General features: G+C 39.8%; 1 protein-coding gene across 8 annotated transcripts in view; it reads right to left on the bottom strand.

The window, feature by feature from the left end:
- The window catches only part of CHRDL1 (chordin like 1), a 117,512-nt gene that overhangs the window by 27,078 nt on the left and 65,318 nt on the right, over window positions 1-25,116 (bottom strand). For 5 of the 8 annotated variants that reach the window (XM_060087706.1, XM_060087704.1, XM_060087707.1 and 2 more), the window contains 2 exons: window positions 24,228-24,373; window positions 22,695-22,788 (listed from right to left, as the gene is read on the bottom strand). In XM_060087706.1, coding sequence (XP_059943689.1) covers window positions 22,695-22,788; window positions 24,228-24,373 — 240 coding nt within the window. The remainder of the gene's footprint in view (window positions 1-22,694; window positions 22,789-24,227; window positions 24,374-25,116) is intronic. The other 3 variants (XM_060087705.1, XM_060087711.1, XM_060087708.1) reach the window with 1 other exon arrangement.

Below are 25,116 nucleotides of genomic sequence, written 5' to 3'. Positions count from 1 at the left end.
CCCATACCTAGTAAGTCAGAAACTCTGGGGTGGGGGGTCAGTGATCTGGGTACACATCAGGTGCTCAGTATATGTACTGAGTTGAACTTCAGTAAAAAAATACAGAATTAAGTACTTAGCCAATAGCATACTTGCCTCTTCCTGGTTATTCCATGTCTGAGTAAAGATGGTAGACAAAGATTACACTCAGACTATCTGGAAACCCTGACTAACTTTGTAAGAGTGAAGATGCTTTCACCTTTGTTTATGTCAAAAAATAATGCCCAAGTCATAATGGCCATCATTAAAAAGTCCACAAATCCTAAATGTTGGAGAGGGTGTGGAGAAAAGGGAACCCTTTTACACTGTTGATGGGGAGTGTAAATTGGTGTAGCCACTATGGAGAACAGTATGGAGGTTCCTCAAAAAGCTAAAAATAGAGTTGCCATATGATCCAGCAATCCCACTTCTGGGTATATACCCAGACATCACTATAATTCAAAAAGACACATGCACCCCAATGTTCACAGCAGGACTATTTACAGTAGCCAAGATATGGAAACAAACTAAATGTCCATCAACAGATGAATGGATAAAGAAGATGTGGTACATATATACAATGGAATATTACTCAGCCATAAAAAAGAAGGAAATTTGCAGCAACATGGATGGACCTAGAGATTATCATACTAAGTGAAGTAAGTCAGAAAGAGAAGTCTAGACAAATACCATATGATATCACTTATATGTGGAACCTAAAATACAACACGAAATAGAAACAGACTCACAGACATAGAGAACAGACTTGTGGTTGCCAAGAGGGAGGTGAGGTGGGGGAGGGAAAGATTGGGAGTTTGGGATTAGCAGATGCAAAACAGTATACACAGGATGGATAAACAACAAGGTCCTACTGTATAGCACAGGGAACCATATTCAATATCCTGTGATAAACCATAATGGAAAGGAGTATGAAAAAGAATATATATATATATATATATATATATATATATATATATATATATATATATAACGGAATTGCTTTGCTGCACAGCAGAAATTAACACAACATTGTAAATGAACTATATTTCAATAAAATTTTTTTAAAAGAAAATAATAACACCCAAACGTCAGTTAACATACATTGAACACTTCTTGGGTGGAAAACCTGATACTAAGGCAGAAGGAGAAGAGAAATCAGGGCTGGACCCTTGCCCTCAAGATATTTACAACCTGTCTGGAGGTGACAGGAAATCAATATAGAAAAGAGCCTAAAAACACACAGAGTAGCAACTGGAAACACAAATGGAGTATACATGCTTAGGAGCTATTGAATGTGTGGAGTGAGCAGTCAGATGTAATCGTGGAAAGTATCCCCAAAGAACTGTTAAGTCATGTTTTTAGAAGTAGATACTGTAGGGTATAAACAGTCATATGGGCAGAAGGTATCGCCAACTGGAGGGAACGGCATTTGCAAAGGACCAGAGCTTTGGAAATAGCAAGTCACATAGTGGACACAGCAAGCAAGGTGTGGCTTGAGTGGAAACTTCAGAAGTGAAACAAGAGAAAGGGGGTTGGTGGAGAGATAGAAAGGAAAGGAAGGAGGGTGGGAGGGAGGAAGGGAGGGGGATGGGTTGTTGAGATAACAGGGTGGTAAATAATTCCTGTACGGAGTTCAAAAAGAGACTGAAGAATTCATATTTGATCCCATTACCAATTTTTAGGTAGAGGTGCCTATGGTATAAATGATATTTGTGGAAGCTTATCCCGGGAAGGGAGTGCTGACTGGTTGGGGAGTAATTGGAATCAGGGAGGCCAATCAGGAAGCTATTGTAGTAACATGTGATAGGCCATGAGAATCTAGATGGAGAAGAAGGGGGTGAATCACACTACTGCAGATAACAAGAAAATGATAAGACCCTGATGGAATATTTGATAAAGGAGGAGGAAAGCAAAGGAGAAAGTATAAAATGACTCTAGGTTTGCAATCTGGAGAGCTGGGGAATGGTGCTGCCCTCGACAGTGACTGAGTGGGTATGGACTTGGATTTACTTGCTCCGTTTTAGCTGGCAGTGGTGGGTCTAAGCTATGTCCTGACCCAAATGAAAATATGGGACCAGAGAGAAGATTTGAAACCAGAAAAGATTTGCCAGCAAAATGGCAAAACAAAATGTAAACGCTATAGTGTGTGGTTTCAAGCCTAATCGAAGTAGTCGAAAGAGAACAAATAACAAAAGAAAAATGAGAGAATAGCTCTCCTCATCAAATGCCCTTTTTAAATGTAGATTTAATGATTGGTATTGACATGAAATGTTTATTCAGCATGACCTTCTAAGAAGCTCAATTTATTGCATTTAGACCCTAGAGTCTTAAAATGGCTTTTAAAGAGTATCTTTAAATACTTAATAGTCCAGACAGAATCTTAAAGCAATATAGAATCATACAGTCCCTGTTAAATAAGCAGAGAGGCAAGATAGCAAAGCAACGAGGCAAGTGAGTTACCACACAGACTATTAAATACCCTGTAATACAAGTTCAGATGAATGTGTCATAACCACCTAAACATTTGCAGACAGTTATGTGTACCTAAATTTGAACTATTTCACTTCATCAAAAACTACTGGAGCCATTACTTCCGTGTGTGTGTGTGTGTGTGTGTGTGTATTCTCAAGTAGCATTGCCTTTGAGCTTTCAAAGTCTTCAAAATGGCATTCTCTAAGCTTGCACGTTCTATAAGTAGCCACTAAAGGTTTCAACATTTTAGTTATTTTATACATGAACCATAGTTAAACTTGAATTATCTTCTTAGATGTTCACATTAGTGGTTCTTTAGACTGGGGCAGCGTCTATCTGGAGAGCTGAAAATAGGTTTGTCCATTTACAATCTTATACCTTATACCTTAGATATTATAACTTAGATATACATACATAAAGTACATAAAAGAAAAAAGTAGGCACCAAAGCCCTAGAAAAAAACCTGTTTCTGTGCTGTTTTTCCTGATTCACTGGACAAATTATCTTGAGTGAGAGGAAGCCTCTTTTTTCAGCCAAGTCATTAAAAGAAAAAAAAAAGAAAAACAATGATTCTAATGGAGACAGATGGATTCTAGTGAATTCCGAGAAGCAACAAGATGTAATTTTAACCAATTTTTAAAACCAAAATGAAAAACAACTCTAGTGTACTGTATGTCAAACAATATTCATTTAACCTTAAAAGCCACATGTGTTGTTTATTCAAACCTCAATTATACTCTGAGTGGTACCCTATGGAGATGGAATGGCTTGGCTTTCTGGTAATGGGAGAAATGGAGAACAAGTATTTGAAAAATGGTCAAGAGCTAGGCTAAAATTCAGACTGTTTATAACTCCCATTGCTCCCATTAATCTCTGGTTGGCCGGAGCAGGTCACAGAAGTAAACCCTGTACTCTCAAAAGGACTAAGTGTACAGAGATTATGAGATACCATGAAGATAAACCTCAGACAGCAAAACTACGCCAGCATGTGGCCAGTTCTGAACCATACACAACATCATAAATAGGGTGTCCATAGGTCCTGATTTATCTGGGACAGCCCAGTTTTATGCCTGTTTCTCTGACAGGCATAATTATTAAGATTGCCTCTCTCACTTTCAAAAGTGTCTCAGTTTGGATGATAAATTATATGGTTACTCTAATCATAAGGCAGATAGAAATTTTAAATGAATCCCCAAGACAGGGGGAAGTGATCTCCGTGACAAGGGAAACTGATCTCTGTATTTTCAGAGGAACAAGTTGATATCAGCAGAATCAAGGCAAATGGTTAAGGTTTTTTGAGGAAAAGTGGGAAAGGGCAGAGAGGAAGAAACTGATGGTGAAGTCTCCACCTACTACGTGCCAGGTTCCTTGGTGGGCCACTTTACAGCCAGTACTCAATACCCAAGCTGGAGGCGAAAGAGGGAATGGAAGCAGATGGCTCTGGGGAGGCTTCCATCAAATATCTACTTCTAGAAATTCTGTGGAGAGGGAGCAAGCATGCTGAAATTTGAGGGAAGCTTTAAAGAACACTGGTATAAGGATTCGCCATTGGTAGATATGTGAGCTCCCAATAATGATATATAGTATTGAAGATGCCCTCCAGTGTCTCATAAAGTGGACAGTCATTTTTTTTTTAGAAAAAACCTTGTTGTCAAATAAAGCACTTTATTGCCTGGGCTGCCAACACAAGCTCTTAGCATTTTAAACAAAATATCTGCTTGAGAAATACTAAGACACAGACAAGGGAGGTGGGGGGACTCCTGCCCACAGTGGCAAGCCAAATCCAAAGAAGAGTACTAAAGTATCTAGAAAAATCAGAAATGTGTTTCTGTAAAAGTGCATTGTGAGAGTGCATATGTTTGAAGGAAGGCATCATGGGAGAGGGAATAAAGAAACTTAGACAGTGCCCACGACCTACATTCTGCTCTTTCAATGGAGATGTGGTTAAACAGATCCAAGTTCATGGTTAGAAATGGGGTCTTTGTGTCCCAGAGTGGTCCCAATGAATCTGCTGGAAGTGTTAGCATATCTGGCCCCTGCGAGCACAGTCATCACAAAGTCTGCTCCTCCCGGTAGCCTCAGCGTTAAGAGTGCCGGAGGTTGCTTCACATCCCCAAGCTGAGAGGCATCATAGTAATAACAGCAAAGAAAACAGCCTGGAGCCAGACTGCGTGGGTCCAAATCCTGGCTCTGCCCCTTCTCACCTGTGTGACTCTGGGCAAGTGAATGAACCTCTCTGTGCCTCAGTTGATAAAATGGAGACAATAATATCTATCCCATAGGGTTGTGAAGATAAAATGAATTAGTATATGCAAAGAGCTTAGAACAGCTCCTGGTACACTGTTATGTCAGTGTTAGCTATTATTCCCCCTCCCTCTTCTTCCCATCTTTTCCCTCCACTTCTTCATTCTTCTCAAGAGTAGCTTACATAGGGGAAAACCCAACTTAAGGGACCCTCACAAGGGTACTATGCGTTTAACAAAGGAAAGCGTCTGTATTAAACAAGCAAGTGAAGCCTAGCAGAAAGAGAAAATTTATGCCCACACCTAGAAAAGGAATAATATCATTTCTAAAGTCAGGGTCCTGGAGATACCCCCAAAATTAAAATGGCTGCAGAGATTCCTTCAGCTCATTCCTTCTAAACTAATGATTAGACTTCTCATCATTATGCTAGTCCTCTCCTCCTTTTTATCTTTATTTAGAAAAGGAGTTTGCGTTTTAATTAAACCTCTTTTTCTCTCTTGGCTTTAAGTAATGCTTGAGAGGACAGATATCTGCTTCTTTGGGAGGCAGTGCAATTTACATACTCATAAAGTGGAGTGGTAAAACTCCAAGTACCCAAATAAAGTACAGTCCTGTGCTACCGCATTCATAAATGGAAAATAGCAAGCAGGATGGAAAAGGGAAACTCAGTGATCCACCAATGTTTACTGTCTTGTCAACCTGGAAATGAAAAGCAGTCAGTTTAAGGTCCTTCTTCTTTCCATTTTGGCTTCCTGGCCCCATCCAAAGAGGACTGGACTACTTGGTGGGAGAAGGAGACGTGGGTCTGGTTTTAATAGCCAAAGCTAAGGGAAAAGTGGATGTAGCTATTCCAGCAATTTGCTTAAACCAACTGGATAGTTATATCAATTTTCCACTTTGCCTGTGCCATGGAGACCTGGACTTTGTAAGTTCTTACAGTTATAATGTAGATAATATTCAAATATGACTCCTCTGCCTGACATCACTCTTCTTTCTCATGTTTCTTTTTCCTCTGTTTATACTGTCAGTCAAGAAATCAGATTAATTTCCATAAATGTTGAAGTCTAATTTCATGAAAACTATTCTAATAAGAGTAATGGGCATACCCAGCGGTGTGTTTCTGGGCAGTCATGGCATCCCTTGAAGTAGTTAGAAGGACAAGGCTGAAAGAAGAGTGGCTTTAACCACCCGTGAAGAAATAATTGCTCTGAAATGCTTCACTGGGAATTTCTTATTTTTATTGTAGAGCCAGACTCATATACACATGAAAAACCCTCCAACCCAGCAACAGGATGGGGCATTATTGACCTTGACAGGATATCCCAGATGGCCAGTTAAGAATCATCACTCTTAATTTGTTAAACACAGTATGAAAGTCAATGCTGTCCCATCCACCGTCTGAGGGGTTTTCTGTCCAAGAAGAAACATTCTAGACATAAAAGACATGCCAAGAAGGAACATGATGACCTCAGAGGGGTGGGAGTCCTGTGATAGTCAGCAAGCACGTGGAGGTGAATTCTGAGTACACGGGATGGAAAGAGAACAAAGACCACCTGAAAGTTTCTATAGAAGGAGAAAGCTTCCAGTTGGGGTTTAGAAGAAGAGGAGAGGTAGACAAGGATAGAAAATCCCTAAGATGGTCCCTAAGATGAACATGAATGATTCACTTTTGAAAAGGAATTACTAGTGGTAGTCAGACTTTTCTATAGCTATAAAAAGATTGGAGTGTTTCAATACATTTTGAAGTTTAGGTGACACATACAAAGTAGTGTTTCTCATTAGCAATGTTTCCTTCCTATCATTATGACCAGGAGATGGTAGTGTTTCTGTAGAAAATGTGGGCAAAAACAAAAAGAGCTCTAGACTGATATGTGAGGATCTATATTTGGAGTGTTATTTTCTCTAGTTTCCTGTGATTTTGAAAACTTTGAAAAATTTGGTAGATTTTTGTGATGTTAAAAAAATAAAATATCTCACATACCACTTCCCTTGAGATCTCTGGGTTCCAGCCAAGATGGCGTCTGAGGTGTAATTTTGCTGCTTTTTGGAAAGAGACATCAAGAGTCTTACGTAAAATGGCAGTTATCTTGAACACTGACAAATTGCTTTTAAACAGTTGCTTCCAGTTTCAGTCACCTTGAAGGAGTTAGCAAAAATATCTCAATTTCATAAAAAGAGATTCAATTTTCATGCTGGGCTCACTGGAGATGTTTTGGATAAATGGGCTTGGGATGAGTAAATTGTGAGGTCAGTTATTTCTCCTGCCTCCATCCCTAGCCAGGACTGCACTTGGAGTGCTTGTCAAAAGCTTTTCATAACTGTGGCTCTTTCCTTTTAACAAATCCATCACAAACTATATACTTAATACTATGCTAGGGGAAACAAAGGAAGAAGATGGTCCTTTCCTTATAGAGTTTCCCAGTTGAGGAGCCAAGATCCATAAAACAGTGAACAATACAAGAAATATTTTTAAATGCTGTATTCTACAATCAGACCAAGCCCTGAAAGTGGTCAAACAAGGAGACCAATGAGGACTAGAGTGATCAGGTAAGGCTATTTAGAAGAGGTGCAATGTCAGCTGGGGTCTTGAAAGATGGATAGGATCCTAATTGGTAGAAGAGAGGTGGGAAACTATTCCAAGCTTGTGGGGATTAAGAGTCAAGAGAGGCACATAACAGGACGTAGGATCAAGATGGCAGCATAAGAAGATCCTGAACTCACCTCCTGTGGACATACCAAAATTACAGCTACTTACAGAGCAACCATCTCTGAGAGTGACCTGAAGACTAGCAGAAAAGATTTTCCACAACTAAAGATATCAAGAAGGAACCACAACGAGACAGGTAAGGGGGTGGAGATGCTGTCCAGTTGGGACCCACGCTCCTGGCAAGGTGACCCATAAGTGGGAGGGATATAAACACAAATGTCCTACCCAAGGAGTGAGGGCTCCACATTGGACTCCTCAGCCCAGGGTTCCCACACCAGGAAGACAAGCACTCAAAACATCTGGTTTTGAAAACCAGTGGGGCTTACATTTAGGAGAGCTGGAGGGCTGAAGGAAACTGAGACTCTGCTCTTAAAGGGTGTGTGCAAAAATTCATTCGCTCCAAGTACCAGAACAGAGGCAGCAATTTGAAAGGCACCTGGGTCAGACCAACCTGCTGATCTTGGAGAGCCTCCCAGAGAAGCAAGAGGCAACTGGGACTCCCCTGGAGACAGAGATGCTGGTGGCAGCCCTTACTGTAAGCTCATTCTACTGTGCTGATACTGGCACTGGCAGATACCATTTTGGAACCCTCCCTTTAGCCTCTTAGTGCTGGGGACCACCCAACCCACCAGTGCACCCATAGCAGTCGTGAGCCGCCAGGTTGCACAACCAGCCATGCCTGAGGCCTGCCCTACCCACCAGTGTACCTTCAGCATTAAACACCAGATTGCACAGCCAGCCAGGTCAGGGGCCAACCATGCCTACCAGCGCACCAGTAGCAGTTAGCCTTGCCACAACTGCATGTAGCCCATACAGGGGACACCCGTGGATCATCTGGCTCTGGAGACCAGAGAGAACCATGTTGTTGGGTCTCATAAGACATCTTTTACATAAGGCCATTTCTCCAAGATCAGGAGACATAAAGTCCCTACCTAATACATAGAAATAAACACAGATAATTAGGCAAATTAAGGAGACAAAGGAATATGCTTCAAACAAAAGAACACGACAAAAACTCAGAAAAAGAGTTAAATAAAATAGAGATAAACAATCTACCTGATAAAGAGTTCAAGGTAATAATCATAAAGATGTGCACTGAACTTGGGAAAAGAATGGAAGAACACAGTGAGAACTTCAACAAAGAGTTATAAAATATTAAAAAAAAATCAGAGCTCAAAAATACAATAACTGAAATGAAAAATATGCTAGAGGAAATCAAGGGTAAATTAGATGATACAAAAGGATCAGTGACCTGGAAGAAAGAGCAGTGGTAATCAACCTAGCAAAACAGAAAAAGAAAAAACAATTTTTAAAAATGAGAATAGTTTAAGGGACCTTTATTACAGCTTTAAGTGTACTAAAATTCACATTAGAGGTGTCCCAGAAGGAGAAGAGAGTGAGAAAGGGGCAGAAAACTTATTTGAAGACATAATGGCTGAAAACTTCCCTAACATGGGGAAGGAAACAGATATCCCGGTCCAGGAATCACAGAGAATCCCAAAAAAGATGAATCCAAAGAGATCTACACCAAGACATATCATAATTAAAATGGAAAAAGTTAAAGAGAAAATTTTAAAGGTAGCAAAAGAAAAACAACTAGTCACATACAAGGGAAAGTTATCAGCTGAATTTTTAGCAAAATTTGCAACCCAGAAGTGGGTGGCAAGATATATTTAAAGTGCTGAAAGGAAAAACTTTACCACCAAGAATACTCTTCCTGGCAAGGTTATCATTCAGAATTGAGAGATAAAGCATTTCCCAGACAAGCAAAAACTAAGAGTTCATCATCACTAAACTGGATTTACAAGAAATGTTAAAGAGTCTTCTTTAAGTGGAAAAGAAAAGGCCACAACTAGAAATAAGAAAATACATAAAAGAAAAAAAAATCTCACTGGTAAAAGCAAATATATAGTAAAGACAGTGGATCAGCCACTTAGAAAGCTAGTATGAAGGTTAAAAGACAAAAGTCAACTATAACTAAAAAAAGTAGTTAATGGATACACAAAGTAAAAAGATGTAAAATATGACATCAAGAACATAAAACATGGGGTGGGGGGATAGTAAAAATGTATTGCTTTTAGAATGCATTGAAACTTAAGTGCCTATCAGCTTAAAACAATCTGCTATATATCTAGATCAACATATAAACCTCATAGTAATGACAAACCAAAAACCTACAAGAGATACACAAAAAATAAAGAAAAAGGAACCCAAACACCACACTAAAGAAAATCATCAAAGCAAAAGGGAAGAGATTAAAAGAAGAAAGGAACAGAGATAACTACAAAAACAACCAAAAAACAATTAACAAAATGGCAATTAAGTACATACCTATCGATAATTCTTTTAAATGTAAATGGTTTAAATGCTCCAATCAAAATACATAGGGTGGCTGAATGGATGAGAAAATAGAACTCATCTATATGCTTCGTATAAGAGACTCACTTCAAACCTAAAAACACATAGGCTGAAAATGAAAGAATGGAAAAAAGATATTCCATCCAAATGGAAACAAAAAGAAAGCTGGGGTAGCAATACTCATGTAAGATAAAATAGCCTTTAAAATCAAGACTGTAAGAAAAGACAGAAAAGGCATTACATATTGATAAAGGGGTCAATCCAACAAGAGGATATAACACCCACCAATATTTATGCTCCCAACACAGGAGCATCTGAACATGTAAAACAAATATTAACAGACAAAAAAGGGAGAAATTGACAGTAATACAATAATAGTAGAGGACTTTAACACCCAACTTACATCAATGGATAGATCATCCAGACAGAAAATCAATAATGAAACACTAGTCTTAAATAACACTTTAGTCCAGATGCACCTAACAGATATATACAGAACATTTTATCCCACACCAGCAGAATACACGTTATTTTCAAAGGCACATGGAACATTCTCCAAGAGTGATCACATGCTAGGTCACAAAACAAGTCTCAATAAATTTAAGAAGACTGAAATCATACCAAGCATCTTTTCTGACTAAGTGGTATGAAACTAGAAATCAATTAGACAAAAAAAAGTGGAAAAAAACACGAACATGTTCAGACTATACTACAAAGCTACAGTAATCAAGACAGTATGGTACTGGCACAAAAACAGAAAGATAGATCAATGGAACAGGATAGAAAGCCCAGAGATAAACCCACGGACATATGGTCACCTTATCTTTGATAAAGGAGGCAGGAATGTACAGTGGAGAAAGGACAGTCTCTTCAATAAGTGGTGCTGGGAAAACTGGATAGGGACATGTAAAAGTATGAGATTAGATCACTCCCTAACACCATACACAAAAATAAGCTCAAAATGGATTAAAGACCTAAATGTAAGGCCAGAAACTATCAAACTCTTAGAGGAAAACATAGGCAGAACACTCTATGACATAAATCACAGCAAGATCCTTTTTGACCCACCTCCTAGAGAAATGGAAATAAAGACAAAAATAAACACATGGGACCTAATGAAGCTTAAAAGCTTTTGCACAGCAAAGGAAACCATAAACAAGACCAAAAGACAACCCTCAGAATGGGAGAAAATATTTGCAAATGAAGCAACTGACAAAGGATTAATCTCCAAAATTTATAAGCAGCTCATGAAGCTCAATAACAAAAAAACAAACAACCCAATCCAAAAATGGGCAGAAGACCTAAATAGACATTTCTCCACAGAAGATATACAGACTGCCAACAAACACATGAAAGGATGCTCAACATCTTTACTCATTAGAGAAATGCAAATCAAAACTACAATGAGATATCATCTCACACCAGTCAGAATGGCCATCATCAAGAAATCTAGAAACAATAAATGCTGGAGAGGGTGTGGAAAAAAGGGAACACTCTTGCACTGCTGCTGGGAATGTGAATTGGTACAGCCACTATGGAGAACGGTATGGAGGTTCCTTAAAAAACTACAAATAGAACTACCATATGACCCAGCAATCCCACTACTGGGCATATACCCTGAGAAAACCATAATTCAAAAAGAGACATGTACCAAAATGTTCATAGCAGCCCTATTTACAATAGCCCGGAGATGGAAACAACCTAAGTGTCCATCATCGGATGAATGGATAAAGAAGATGTGGCACATATATACAATGGAATATTACTCAGCCATAAAAAGAAATGAAATTGAGCTATTTGTAATGAGGTGGATGGACCTAGAGTCTGTCATACAGAGTGAAGTAAGTCAGAAAGAGAAAGACAAATACTGTATGCTGACACATATATATGGAATTTAAGAAAAAAATGTCATCAAGAACATAGGGGTAAGACAGGAATAAAGACACAGACCTACTAGAGCATGGACTTGAGGATATGGGGAGGGGGAAGGGTAAGCTGTGACAAAGTGAAAGAGCGGCATGGACATATATACACTACCAAACGTAAGGTAGATAGATAGTGGGAAGCAGCCGCATAGCACAGGGAGATCAGCTCGGTTCTTTGTGACCGCCTGGAGGGGTGGGATAGGGAGGGTGGGAGGGAGACGCAAAAGGGAGGGGATATGGGAACATATGTATATGTATAACTGATTAAATTTGTAAAATTAAAAAAAAATTAAAAAAAAAAAAAAACACGAACATGTCGAGTCTAGACAACATGCTACTAAACAAAGAAAATCAAAGAGGAAATTTAAAAATACCTTGAGACAAATGAAATTGACAACACAACTTTGCAAAATCTATGGGACACTTCAAAAGAAATTCTAATAGGGAACTTTATAGTGATACAGGCCTACCTCAAGAAACAAGAAAAAATGTCAAATAAACAATCTAACCTTACACCTAAAGGAACCAGAAAAAGAGGAACAAAGCCCAAAATTAGTAGAAGGAATGAATAAAGATCGGAGTGGAAATAAATGAAATAGAGACTCAAAAAATAATAGAAAAGACCAATGAAACTAAGAGCTGGGTCCTTGAAAAGATAAACAAAATTAATAAATCTTCAGCCAGACTCATCAAGGAAAAAAAAGAGAGGGCCCAAATAAACAAAATAAGAAAGAAAGAGGCAAAGTTACAATTGACACCACAGAAATACAAAAGATCGTAAGAGATTACTACGATCCAATTTGTCCAGCAAATTGGACAACCTGGAAAACATGGATAAATTCCTAGAGACACAAATCTCCCAAGACTGAATCCGGAAGAAACGGAAAATCTGAACAGACCAATCACTAGCAGTGAAACTGAATCCGTAATCAAAAAACTCCCAACAAACAAAAGTCCAGGACCAGACAGTTTCACAGATGAATTCTACCAAACATGTAAAGAAGACTTAATACCTATCTTCCTCAAACTATTCCAAAAAACAGAAGAGGAAGGAACACTCCCAAATTCATTCTATGAGGCTAGCATTAACCTGACACCAAAACCAGACAAAGACACCACAAAAAAAAGAAAATTACAGGTCAATATCCCTGAAGAGCATAGATACAAAAATCCTCAACAACATACAAAATGCCCACTCTTGCCACTTTTATTCAACATAGTAATGGAAGTCCTAACCACAGCAATAAGACAAGGAAGGGAGACTAAAAACATCCAAATTGGAAGGGAAGAAGTAAAACCATCACTATTTCCAGATGACATGATACTATAAATAGAAAACCTTAAAGACTCCACCCAGAAACTCTTAGAACTATGGCATTTTTCACAGAACTAGAAAAAATAATCCTAAAACTTGTATGGAACCACGAAAGATCCAGTATAACCAAAGCAATCTTGAGAAAGAACAAAGCTGGAGGCACCACACTCCCAGACTTGAGACTATACTACAAAGCTATAAGTAATCAAAATAGTATGGTACTGGCACAAAAACAGACACATAGATCAATGGAAAAAATAAAGAGTGCAGAAATAAACCCACACTTATATGGGCAATTAGTTTATGACAAAGGAGCCAAGAATATACAGTGGGGAAAGACAGTCTCTTCAATAAATGATGTTGGGAAAACTGGACAGCTACATGCATGAGAATGAAACTGGACCACTTTCTTACACCGTATACAAAAGTAAACTCAAAATATATTAAAGACTTAAATGTAAGACCTGACACCATAAAACTCTTAGAAGAAACCATAGGCAGTATGCTCTTTGACATCAGTCTTAGCAATACTTTTTGGATCAGTCTCATCAGGCAAGGGCAACAAAAGCAAAAATAAACAAATGGGACTACACCAAACTAAAAAGCTTTTGCATAGAGAAGGGAACCATAAACAAAAAGAAAAGGCAGCCTACTGAATGGGAGAAGATATTTGCAAATGATATATCTGATATGGGTTTAATATCCAAAATATATAAAGAACTCACATATCTCAATATCAAAAAAATAATCTGATTAAGAAATGAGCAAGGGACCTGAACAGGCATTTTTCCAAGGAAGACATACAGAAGGCCAACAGACACAGGAAAAGATGCTCAATATCACTAATCATCAGGGAGATGCAAATCAAACCACAACGAGATATTACCTGACACCTGTCAGAATGACTATTATCAAGAAGACAAGAAACAGTATGTGTCGGTGAGGATGTGGAGAAAAGGAAACCCTTGTGCACTGTTGGTGGGAACGTAAATTGGTGCAGCCACTATGGAAAACATACAGAGGTTCCTCAAAAAATTAAAAATAGTACTACCATACAATCCTGCAATTCCACTTGTGGGTATTTATCAGAAGAAAACGAAAACACTAATTAGAAAAGATGCATGCCCCCTTATGTTCATTGCAGCATTATTTACAATAGCTAAGATATGGAAACAACTCAAACGTCCATCGACAGGTGAAGAGATAATGAAAACATGATACACACACACACACACACACTGGAATATTATTCAGCCATAAAAAGAATGAAATCTTGCCATTTGTGACAACACAGATGGACCTTGAGGGCATTATGCCAAGTGAAACAAGCTAGACAGAGAAAGACAAATGCCGTATGATCTCTTCTATGTGGAATCTAAAACACAAAACAAACAAACAAAACAAAACAAAACAGAAGCTGACCCATAGATACAGGGAACAAACTAGTGGTCACCAGAGTGGAGGGGGGGTGGGGTGTGGGTGAAATGGATGAAAGGGATGAAGGGGTACAAACTTCCAGTTATAAAATAAATAAGTCACGGAGATATAATATACAACATAGGGGATATAATCAATAATATTGTAATAACTTTGTATGGTGATAGATGGTTACTGAACTTATTGTGGTGATCATAAGGTACATAAATGTTGAATCGCTATGTTGTACACTTGAAACATATAATATTGCATGTGAAAAAAAGAGAGGCACATAACAGGGCTGAAGGTGGGGAGGAACATGGCATATTATAAAAAGAGAAGTGTCAGCCTAGTGGAGAAGGTGTGTGTGTTGGTGTCAGAGAAATGAGGATGGGTAGTGGGTTAAGGAAGGGTCCAATTGTTTGACAGAGGGCCTTTAAAAACAAGCTGCAGAACTGAGATTGGATAATATGGTAAGAAATGGTAGACACTGGCCAACATGATCAAGTAGTTCCTTAAGAAGCGAAGTATGAACTTGAGTATATGCAGCGGGTGCAGTGCAGGAAGGACAGTATAGATACTCCTACAACATAGAGTGGCTGGTTTCATGGTGGGATCAGAAGTCAAGGATCCTGGGAGGATAGGACTGCCACCAGTTATCCCCCCAACTTTTGAGTCAATCCTCCCACACCCTGCGATGCAGAGAGCAAAGAGGAATATGGTGTGAGTTGAGGCCGGAGAGATGGTCTTTAGAGTCTTCCTTCACCTCTCTGAGTAGATCGATCCCTGTCCATTACTGGCTTTTGTAACACCTTTCCTTTGCAGCATGTGGCACAGTTGCGATTTTATATTTACTTGTCTTGACATTTGATAAATGTCTGTCTTTCCCACTAAACTCTGCAAGGACTGGTTCCAGTCCCAGTCTGTTTTGTTTACCACTGTATCTCCAGTACCAGCACAGTGCCAGGTACTCAATGGTTGCTCGAAAAATGTTTGCTGAATGAAAGAAGGTAGACATTTACACTCGGGCCTCTCTGAGCCTAGAAAGAGAGAGTGTTCCCCTGTGGTTGGGAATAGGGAGGTTGAGGCCTTGATGGGGAAAGATGGGCAGTGCGGTTATGCTCTTGGGATTATCTGCCTATACCAGTGTGCCACGCATGTCCTCTCTTTCCCTTTACCCCCCTGCGGGAGGAGGGGCTCTTGTCACACTCCTCTGGATGGTTCCCACCAAACAGCATAAGAACCTGGGACTCCAGAGCCAGGCCAACAATGTTAAAATTCTAGCTCTGCCACTTATTACCATGTATCCTTGGGCAAATCAATTAACTTCTCTGCCTCAGTTTCCTCACCTGTAAAATGAGGAAAATAATAGTCCCTACTTTGTTGTGAGGAGCAAATGAGCTGTTACACACATGAGTGCTTAGACCACTGCTTGGCACAGAGTAAGTGCCACATATGTACACTGTCTACCAAATACAGGCTTGGCTCTCAATACAGCAGATAGCTTACCCAAAATATGTCTCCCTTGCCTAGAGTCCAAGAACACAGCCTTCCCCTTTGCTTTGGCAAGACAGGAAGAAGCCAAGAAGCAGAAATGATCAACGGTGGAGGGAAGCTGGGAGTGAGGCCTGCCTGCCCAGAATGTGGCCATGGTACAGTCTCTGAAGAGATTTTCTTCTTCTGATAAAGTTTCCCTTAAGGTTCCAGTGGCTGTTTGCACTATGCTTCCAGTCCAGATGAGGTTTGCTGAAATGCCAGCAATGACACACACCCTGCCAACACTCTCCTGACTGTCCTAGCCTCAAAGACATGTCTAAACAACTGAGGCTAGGGTTTAGATTCAATCCATGGCTAAGATTGCTGCCTGACCCAGGAAGAAAGGCACACATTAGTGTTTGGTGACAGTGCAGAGAGCCCGCTTCAATGGGGCCCTTTATATGAAGGTTTGCAAGTTCAGCACTCAAGAAAGTTATTTCTTCTGCAGTATTTTGCCTGCAATTAGGGCAGCCCGCATAGGGGAGAAGTGCGTCTGGGTTGCCTGCTGTATGAGTAATATGCTTACACAAGGTATACCTTTGTTAAAAACATCATTTCAACAGAAAAAAAAATAACTAGGTGCTTCAGAAATAAGGACTTCAAGGGAGATTCAATCACATTATATACAACTGAAATATATAAAGAAATTAAAGACAGAGAAAAAAGCATCAGTTTTATGAAAGTGTAGGATTTAGTCTTTAGAGGGAAAGATGAAAGAGAATGGTTTATTTAGGCTGGAGAAAAAAAGACAAAGAGAGAACTTAATGAATTGTCAAGTATGTGAAGGGGCAATACATGATCAATAATAACTAGCTTTTACCCGTTGCTTCTGAGGACATAACAAAAATAAAAGAAATTTAAATTGTGACAAGAGAACCATTGAGAAGATGGTTAGTCCCAGGATGTGTTGCCATGAGAAGGACTAGAAATATAGTTCTGTATATGGAGATTAAGTAAATAAAAAGGCAAGACTATCAGAGATAGAGAAGGTACAATTCTACTTAACCCCAGGGTAATAAATAGAGTCATTATTATATTTTATATGATCACTTGTTAAGCAATAACTCTGTATTGGACTTTCTCTTAGCTTCTATGTCATCTCAGTTAATTTTTACCACCTTTCCATAGGTTGTAGATATCATCTTCACACTTGAGAGAACCGAGGTCCTGAATGGTTCAGTGTCTTGCCCAAGGTCACATCACTAGTGGACAGTAGCTCTGCCAGGTCAAATCTATGTCCTTCTGGCTTCAGAGCCTACCTCCTTTGCATTATATTGCCGATTGGATGCAATAATATGTCTTTTTGCAGTTTCCTTTCTTTTATGAATTGCTCTTCAGTTTAGATTTCACATTATTTTTCCCCAAGCAAAATCACCTTAGCCCAACAAATGGATTGTAGCGATTAGCTGGTTATATTAGTAACTACGTGTACACCTCTGCTAAGAATGAACTCTCCTGGGTGTGGAGAAAAGGGAACCCTCGTGTACTGTGGATGGGAATGTAAATTGGTGCAGCCACTATGGAGAACAGTATGGAGGTTCCTTAAAAATCTAAAATTAGAGCTACCATATGATTTAGCAATCCCACTCCTTGGTATATATCTGGAAAAGACAAAAACTCTAATTCGAAAAGATACGTGCACTCCAACAGCCAAGACATGGAAACAACCCAAGTGCCCATCAACAGAGGATTAGTTTAAGAATATATGGCATATATATATATATATATATATATATATATATATATATATATATATATATACACACTCACATATATACAATTCCATTACGTATATATAATGGAATATTACCCAGCCATAAAAAAGAATGAAATATTGCCATTTGCAGCAACATGGATGGACCTAGAGATTATCATAATAAGTGAAGTAAGTCAGACAGAGAAAGACAAATATTATATGGTATCACTTACCTGCAGAATCTAAAAATATAATACAAATGAATCTATATACAAAACAGAAACAGACTCACAGACATATAAAACAAACTTACAGTTACCAGAGGGGAAAGGGGGTGGGGAGGAATAAATTAGGAGTATGAGATTAACAGATACAAACTACTAACATAAAATAGATAAGCAACAAGGATTTACTATATAGTACAGGAAACTATATTCAATATCTTTAATAATAACCTATAAGGGAAAATCATCTGAAAAGTATATATATATATATATATATATATATATATATATATATATATATATATATATATATAAAATATATAACTGAATCACTTTGCTGTACACCTGAAACTAACACAATATTGTAAATCAACTATACTTCAATTTAAAAAATGGACTCTCTTCCTTTTGGAGCAGACTCAAATTAAGTTGGGGCAAAGATGAGAAAGGAGGCGAGGAACAAAATACCCAGCTTTACTGGCAGAAATGTCACAGCTATACTGAGAGACAGTACACACACTGTGAGAAACAGGTATGGAAAGATCCAGGGCCTTAGTGAAGCATAAATCAAATCAGGCTGCAACTAATTCCATAGTGACTTGTGAGGGCTGGTACAAACAGCACAGTAAAAAGGATGAGCATGTACGGGTACTACGAATAAGGAAATTTCTTTCTAAAAGAAATATTAATTAGAGTGTGCTAAAGTGAGGTAGGGAAGAAAAAACAATGTGGAGGATCGGGAATGACAACAGGTAATTTCCTACTGACCATGAACCAATGTATAGCCAGTACCATCTACCATAGTCAATCAGTAATTCAGAGGAAGAAAAAACACAAATAATATCCTATTTGAGTAGCATCTAATTCAAACCATGACTAACTTTCTGGCAATATTTCCAAGCTAGTGTGCATTCATTCAAATAACACCTACTCTGTGCCCGGTGCAGTGGGGGGAAAAAGATGAGCCCAAAATAGTTTCTGCCTTACGGAGCTTACACATTAGTAGCGATGATAAGACATGGGCACACATAATAAAAGACAAAATGTGCCGGGGTGATAAACTCTACTGGAGAAGCACAGGTGAGGCCCTGAAGAGTCCGAGAGATGAGGGAGTTGACTCCTAAATGACAGGATTTAAAAAAAAAAAAGCTTCCTGGAGGAGGTGGCATTCGAACTGGCCTCTGAAGGAGAAGCAGGATTTAGGGGTGGAGAAACTGGAATGAAGGTGGGAATGCAGAGAAGAGACAAAGGCCTTCCCGCTAGTATTTATTCAAATGTAACCTGAGGTCTACCTGTGTTAGAATCCGAGGAGGCTGCATTTGAGCTAGGTCTTCAAGAACTGGCAGGATTTCCACAGGCAGAGATGGAGGAAAAAGATTTTCCAGAGAAAGGCAACATTCCCTCCTCTCAGGGTTACTACTGTACATGTTAGATATAACCTAGGAAGCCGTTTTGTCTCCTTTTCCTCCCAGCCTTATCATGAAATGGCTGCTGTTCATTCACCCCAAACTGGCTTGCCATATGGTTGGAATTAGATGCTCTGACCAATCAGAGATTGACATTGGTTACTCTTCTATTGGCTTACTCAGGTTTCAGACTTTTAACAGGCTCAATTTAAGTGTACTAAATTCAGATGTAAAGCCATCATTTCAGGCCACTCCCAGTCATCTATGTGGTCTTTGGAATGGTTTCTCAAAGTGAAAACCTATTGACCACCTGCATCAGAATGGACAATGGGCCCTGTTTAAATGCACATCCCAGGGCCCCTTCCCAAGGCCACCAAAACAATCTCTGCAGTTGTGCTCCAGGGATCTGAATTTCAACAAGTCCTCCAGGTGATTCTGAAGCACACTAAAGTTTGAGAGATATTGAGGGGCAGAGGAGAGAGTAAAGGCACAAAGGTAAGAGAACAAAAGAACAATGTGGGTAGAACCTGAGGTGCAAGAATGGAAGAATGTGGGCCTATAAAGGTAACTTGAGGCTAGAGCATGAAAGGCCTTCACTGTCAGAGTCGGGGGTCGACAAGTATGCTGCTGGCAACAGGGAACCATTCATTTTAGTGGCAGAGTGGAGTGGTTAAGAGCTTGGAGTCCGGAGCCAGACTTCCAGGGTTCAAATCTTAGCTCTTTGCCTCACCGGCTATATGACCTTGAACAAGGATCTTAACCTCTTTCTGCTTCAGTTTCATCATCTATAAAAAATGCGGATAACAATCATACTCCCCACACAGGGTTGTCACAGGATTAAATGAGTTCATATCTGTAAAGTGCACAGAATTGTGACTGGCATAGAGTAAGCACAATATGTGTCAGCATAAAGCCTTCTGAGTAGGGGTGTAGCATGCTTAAGGCTATCTCTTTGAAAGATTAAGCTGGCAGCAATGTATAGGAGTCAATTACCTATTTGCTACCAGCAAATCCTATCATCTTTTCTCTCTAACTCAGTGGCTGTCAACCTTGGCTGCACATTGGAATCACCTCCCTAACCACCCACTCCATGCCCAGTCTGGACATAAATTTACCAAAATAATTCCAATATTCACCCATAGCCGAGAGCCAATGCTCTAAATATACAGTCGTCTCTCAGTATCTGCAAGGAGTTGATTCCAGGACCTTCATGGATACCAAAATTTGAGGATGTTCAGTCTCTTATATAAAGTTGCATAGTATTTTCATATAGCTTACATGCATCCTCCCACATACTTAAATCATCTCTAGATTACTTATAATACCTAATAGAATGTTAATGCTATATGCATAGTTGGGAATACAATATAAACACCATGTAAATAGTTGCCAGCACATGGCAAATTCAAGTTCTGCTTTTTGGAACTCTCTGGATTTATTTTTTTCTCTGATATGTTGGAATCATGGTTGGTTGAATCTGTGGACGCGGCACCTGCAGATATGGAGGGCCTACTGTATTTCAAATTTCTCCAATTTTCTTTATTAGTTCTCACTATATGCAAGACAGTGTCCTAGGTCCTTTTCCTGCATTATCTCATTTAAACCTCCCAACCACTTGGAGGTAGGTGCTAACATTATTGTCACTGTAAAGATTGTTAGAAAGGTGAGTACATCCTGGCTCATGATCACCCAGCTAGAAAGTAGCAGGGCTGGGATTATAATCAAGGCAGCCTGGTTCCAGAGGCCCCCAGTCTGAACCACTACTCTACACTGTGTCCCCAGACCAGAATCCCACTCTCTCATACCAGAGAGACTGCTAAACCCATCCTCCTGGTCTCTCCACTTGTCTTATTTCCTCCCTCCAATCTAGTCTGAACACAAAAACAAGTGAGATCTTTTAACACATCAACTAGATCATGTCATGCCCTGTGCACAACCTTCCAGTGGGTTCCCAATGCACTTAAAAATGGAAATCCAAACTCCTTCCCATGGCCTTGAAGGTCCTGCATGGTCGGACTCCTTCCTGTTCACCCCTCCAGTCTCATCACATGCCAGTTATGACCACAATCACTATACTCCTACCACACTGGTCCCTAGGCTCCTTGAATGCTATAAGCTCTTCCCTGCCTGGTCCTTTGAACTTTCTTTTCTTTCTGCCTGGAATGCTCTCCTCCCAGGACCTTTGCATGGATGACTCCTTTTCATCTTTCAAGTCTGAGCTTAAATGTCATCTCAGAGAGGCCTTTCCCACAATTCAACCTAAACGCCTTCACCTCTTTTTTTCTATCTTTGTCCTTTGTTTATTTCCTTCACAGTACTCACACTGTTTATATTTAGGTATTTGTTTGCTTCTTTGTTTATTATTTGTCTTCTCAGGTAAAATGTGAGTTCCATAAGAGCAAAGAACATATCCTGGCTGCTATGTATGCCACATACGGTTGTACAGGTTGTGTCCTGCACAAGGGTGCCTCAGCTAAGGAGGTACATTCACAAGGATTTTCTGGCAAATGGCAGTCAAGTATCTTAAGTAAGGGCATCCTTTTTTGTAATTCACATAAAGATGCCATATAGTCTAGCAGTGCCCTGTATGTCTACTATATTTACCATTATGTATCCAGCTTCTAGCAAAGGGCCAAGCGTATAGTAGACATTCAATAAGCACATTGGATGGAAGGAAAGAAGACAAAATTAGGAGGAAAAGCGGGAAAAGGGGGGGGGGATATAGAGGACCGCTGATAGATTTGGTAATTTGAGAAGAGGCAATAAAAGAGAAATTAAAGGTGATTATGTTTGATTTTGGAAACCTAAAGAAAAAAAAATTGGTACTGTCATCAAAGAAATGAAACCCAAAGAAGAAAAAACTGGCTTGAGAAGATGGTGATTCCATTTTGGATATAATTTGAGAAGGCGATGCCTTCCATTTTGCTTTTATTAAGTTTGTCACCACTTTACCGTGGGATTTAAAAAATACACCTACATCTGCCCTGCCTAATCTTCAAAATGGTCACATCAGTGCTTTGGGAGGCCCATTCTTCCTTCTAAGGCTGTGTATGGAAATGCCATGTGTTTTACAATACAATAATGTAGGGGCCAAACTAGAAGGGATTAAGGAAGGAGAGACAAAGATACTCACTTTCACATTAGATGACTCTCACCCCTCTCCCCTGGCTGCACTCCAGCCCAGTGCAGTTTCTTTCAGGGAGTGACCCTTAAAAGCAGTGCTTTTATTTTTTCCTTTTGTGATTAAAAGCACCCTTAGAATCTAAGGCTACCATAGAAAATTCCCTTTCCCTAGGACACTGGACAGGTATTTTCCTCTTCCAAATCTCGCTACTCAGGATAGCGGCACCTGGGGTCTTGGGAAACAGGATACCTACCTCTGCACACCCGGCAGCAGGAATCAGGAACAGAGACTGGGAATGCACAGGTTAACTTGGGGCAAGTCTTGAGACCACAGTACACATTGCCCTCCTGCCAAAGAGAAACAGAATTAAGGTCAGAAGGAGCTGGAGTACATGTAAAGGCTTTAGCTCAGTACCTGGGATGAGTAGGGGCTCAAACGTCCTTCTCCCATGCTCTTCCATAGTCAGTTATATGCACTTCCTAACTTTTATGATGCATTATATTTTTTCTATTTACTATTTCTCCATGCCAGAGACTAAGTCACAGAAGAGATGGAGATTCTCATCAGGCATGCTGGTCTAAGATGAAACAAAGTAGTCAGTGTGAGGGCTGCCGTGAGACTCCAAACCACCAAATACAGTCTTGCCCCTCTCTCCTCTGTCCATTCTGGTCCATATCGTGCTTCAGCTGGATGTTGGGGCTTTGGGGGAATGCAGATTTGCACAATAGCTGCCTTCTGTAACACTCACTAGAGTCTCCCTTCCAAAACAAGTAGACAAGCTCTTTGGGGTGATACAAAACTATAAAAGATCATCTAAATGGACAGCTCAGTCCAGCACAAGGCAAGGGAGAGGATCAAATGCACTTGCTGGTTACGTTTGTCCTTGCATAATGTTCATTCCCTAAAATTCTATGTTCCAAACATCATTCCTTGAACCTTGACCTTAGTTCTTAGAAGCATACGGTTCTGGAGCTAGGAGGGTTCCTGAAAGGTCATTAGGGAAGCATGGCTACGACCAAATTCTCTCGAACTACTGAGATGCTATATTTTTACTAAAAATCCCTAAGCAAAGAGATTCTTTAGCTTCCCTTGTCAATCCAGTGTTTCATACCCTTTATAGGCAGAAAAGTTGTTTCTACATCTAACTTCATCCCCTCATACTTCAGCTTAAACACCCATTTTACTCCATTTTTCTGGTTCTATTTATTACATTCTCTGGGCTGCACAAGTAGATGATGATGTAATCAGTATACCTTATTCATGAAGTATACAATTCTTTTGACAAATAATGTCACAGGAATCATCATGATCAAGCATTTGTCGAGAGACTTTTCTCATTGCAGGGCACCAGGAACTGACTGGTTAGTGGAATATTTCAGAGATGGGAACCAAGAGACACCCCATTTTCTTGTGAATTGGACTGAGTGGCCCCAGGTGGTGCCAGTGGCTTTTCCGCCCATGGCATTTCCAAGGCTTATCAAATAACTGAGTTCTTCAGATGAAGGCTCTGGTGGTGTAATTATTGTGAAAAGAAGTACAGATCAAGATTATCAGCTCATTTTTGTCCTTTTAAGTAGTCCTAAAGTTTTAAGACCGGGATATGACTGGGTCTGACCTCTTCAACAGAGTTGATCAGGGTTGATTAAGGTCAGGAAGGCTCATGATTTAGATACAATTCATCTTCCAATCAAGCACCCTACAGTGTAGGCTTAAACTAAAAGTACAAGTATGGAAGTGCTCTTATTTGGGTAGGGGATAGCAGGGACATTAAGATACAGGGTCTTACCGAACAGCTGCACTGTGTGCATTGGTTGGGTTGCCGGTTCTGAAAGAGCCCTTCAGCCATGAACAGCTCACCGTGTTGGTAAGTGGTCCCGTTGTACTCACACGACTTGCTGGTCACCTTATTGTTCACTGGGGGTAAGGAGTCTTCTGGGACAGGGTGGAGAAAAACCACACCAAGTATTGGCATCATTGCAAAGAATTTCACAAATCCCAACAGCAGATGGGGCTGTACCACACAGAGGGAGTTAAAAATAGTCCCTAATTCAGTGGCTGATGACTTAGATAATATTAAAGCAGCCAGAGAGGAATAACAAATGACATGTGACTATCCATCCATTCCTTCAATTTTGGGGCATTTATTGAGCACCTACTACGTACCAGGCACTGTGACAGGCACGAGAGAGAGATCAGTGAAGAAGGACAAGGCCCCTGCCTTGATGGAGCTAACAGTGTTAGATGAATAAGGTATTAACTTGCCTGGAAGGAGGGAGTCTTTTCTGATGAGGAACCACCTATTATAACTACCCTGGTAACTTTACCCCCTCCCATGTTTTATAACACTTGGTATATGCTTGTATGCTTGTTCTAGCCTCTGGAGTCTTTGCTTCTTTTTAGTCTCTCCACCAACATTGCCCCCTCCTTGCCACTCTTTTCCATCTACTGAAGTCCTGTCTGATTCTGAAGGCTCAGCAAAAGTCCACTTTCCTCCATGAAGCAGTCCCTAACAGCTCCAGCCCACGATCTGCACCTCTCAAAGCATCTGATATCTGAAACACACCATTTGGCACTTGAATATTACTGTAACTCATATTTGTGAATTATAGTCTCTTAGCCAACAATTTACAAAGAGCTTTCACATACATTATTACAATGGAGCCTCATAAGAACAC

This window comes from Mesoplodon densirostris, chromosome X (genome assembly GCF_025265405.1).
Source record: "Mesoplodon densirostris isolate mMesDen1 chromosome X, mMesDen1 primary haplotype, whole genome shotgun sequence".
Taxonomy (NCBI): Eukaryota; Metazoa; Chordata; class Mammalia; order Artiodactyla; family Ziphiidae; genus Mesoplodon; species Mesoplodon densirostris.
This window is presented reverse-complemented; position numbering and strand designations above follow the sequence as displayed.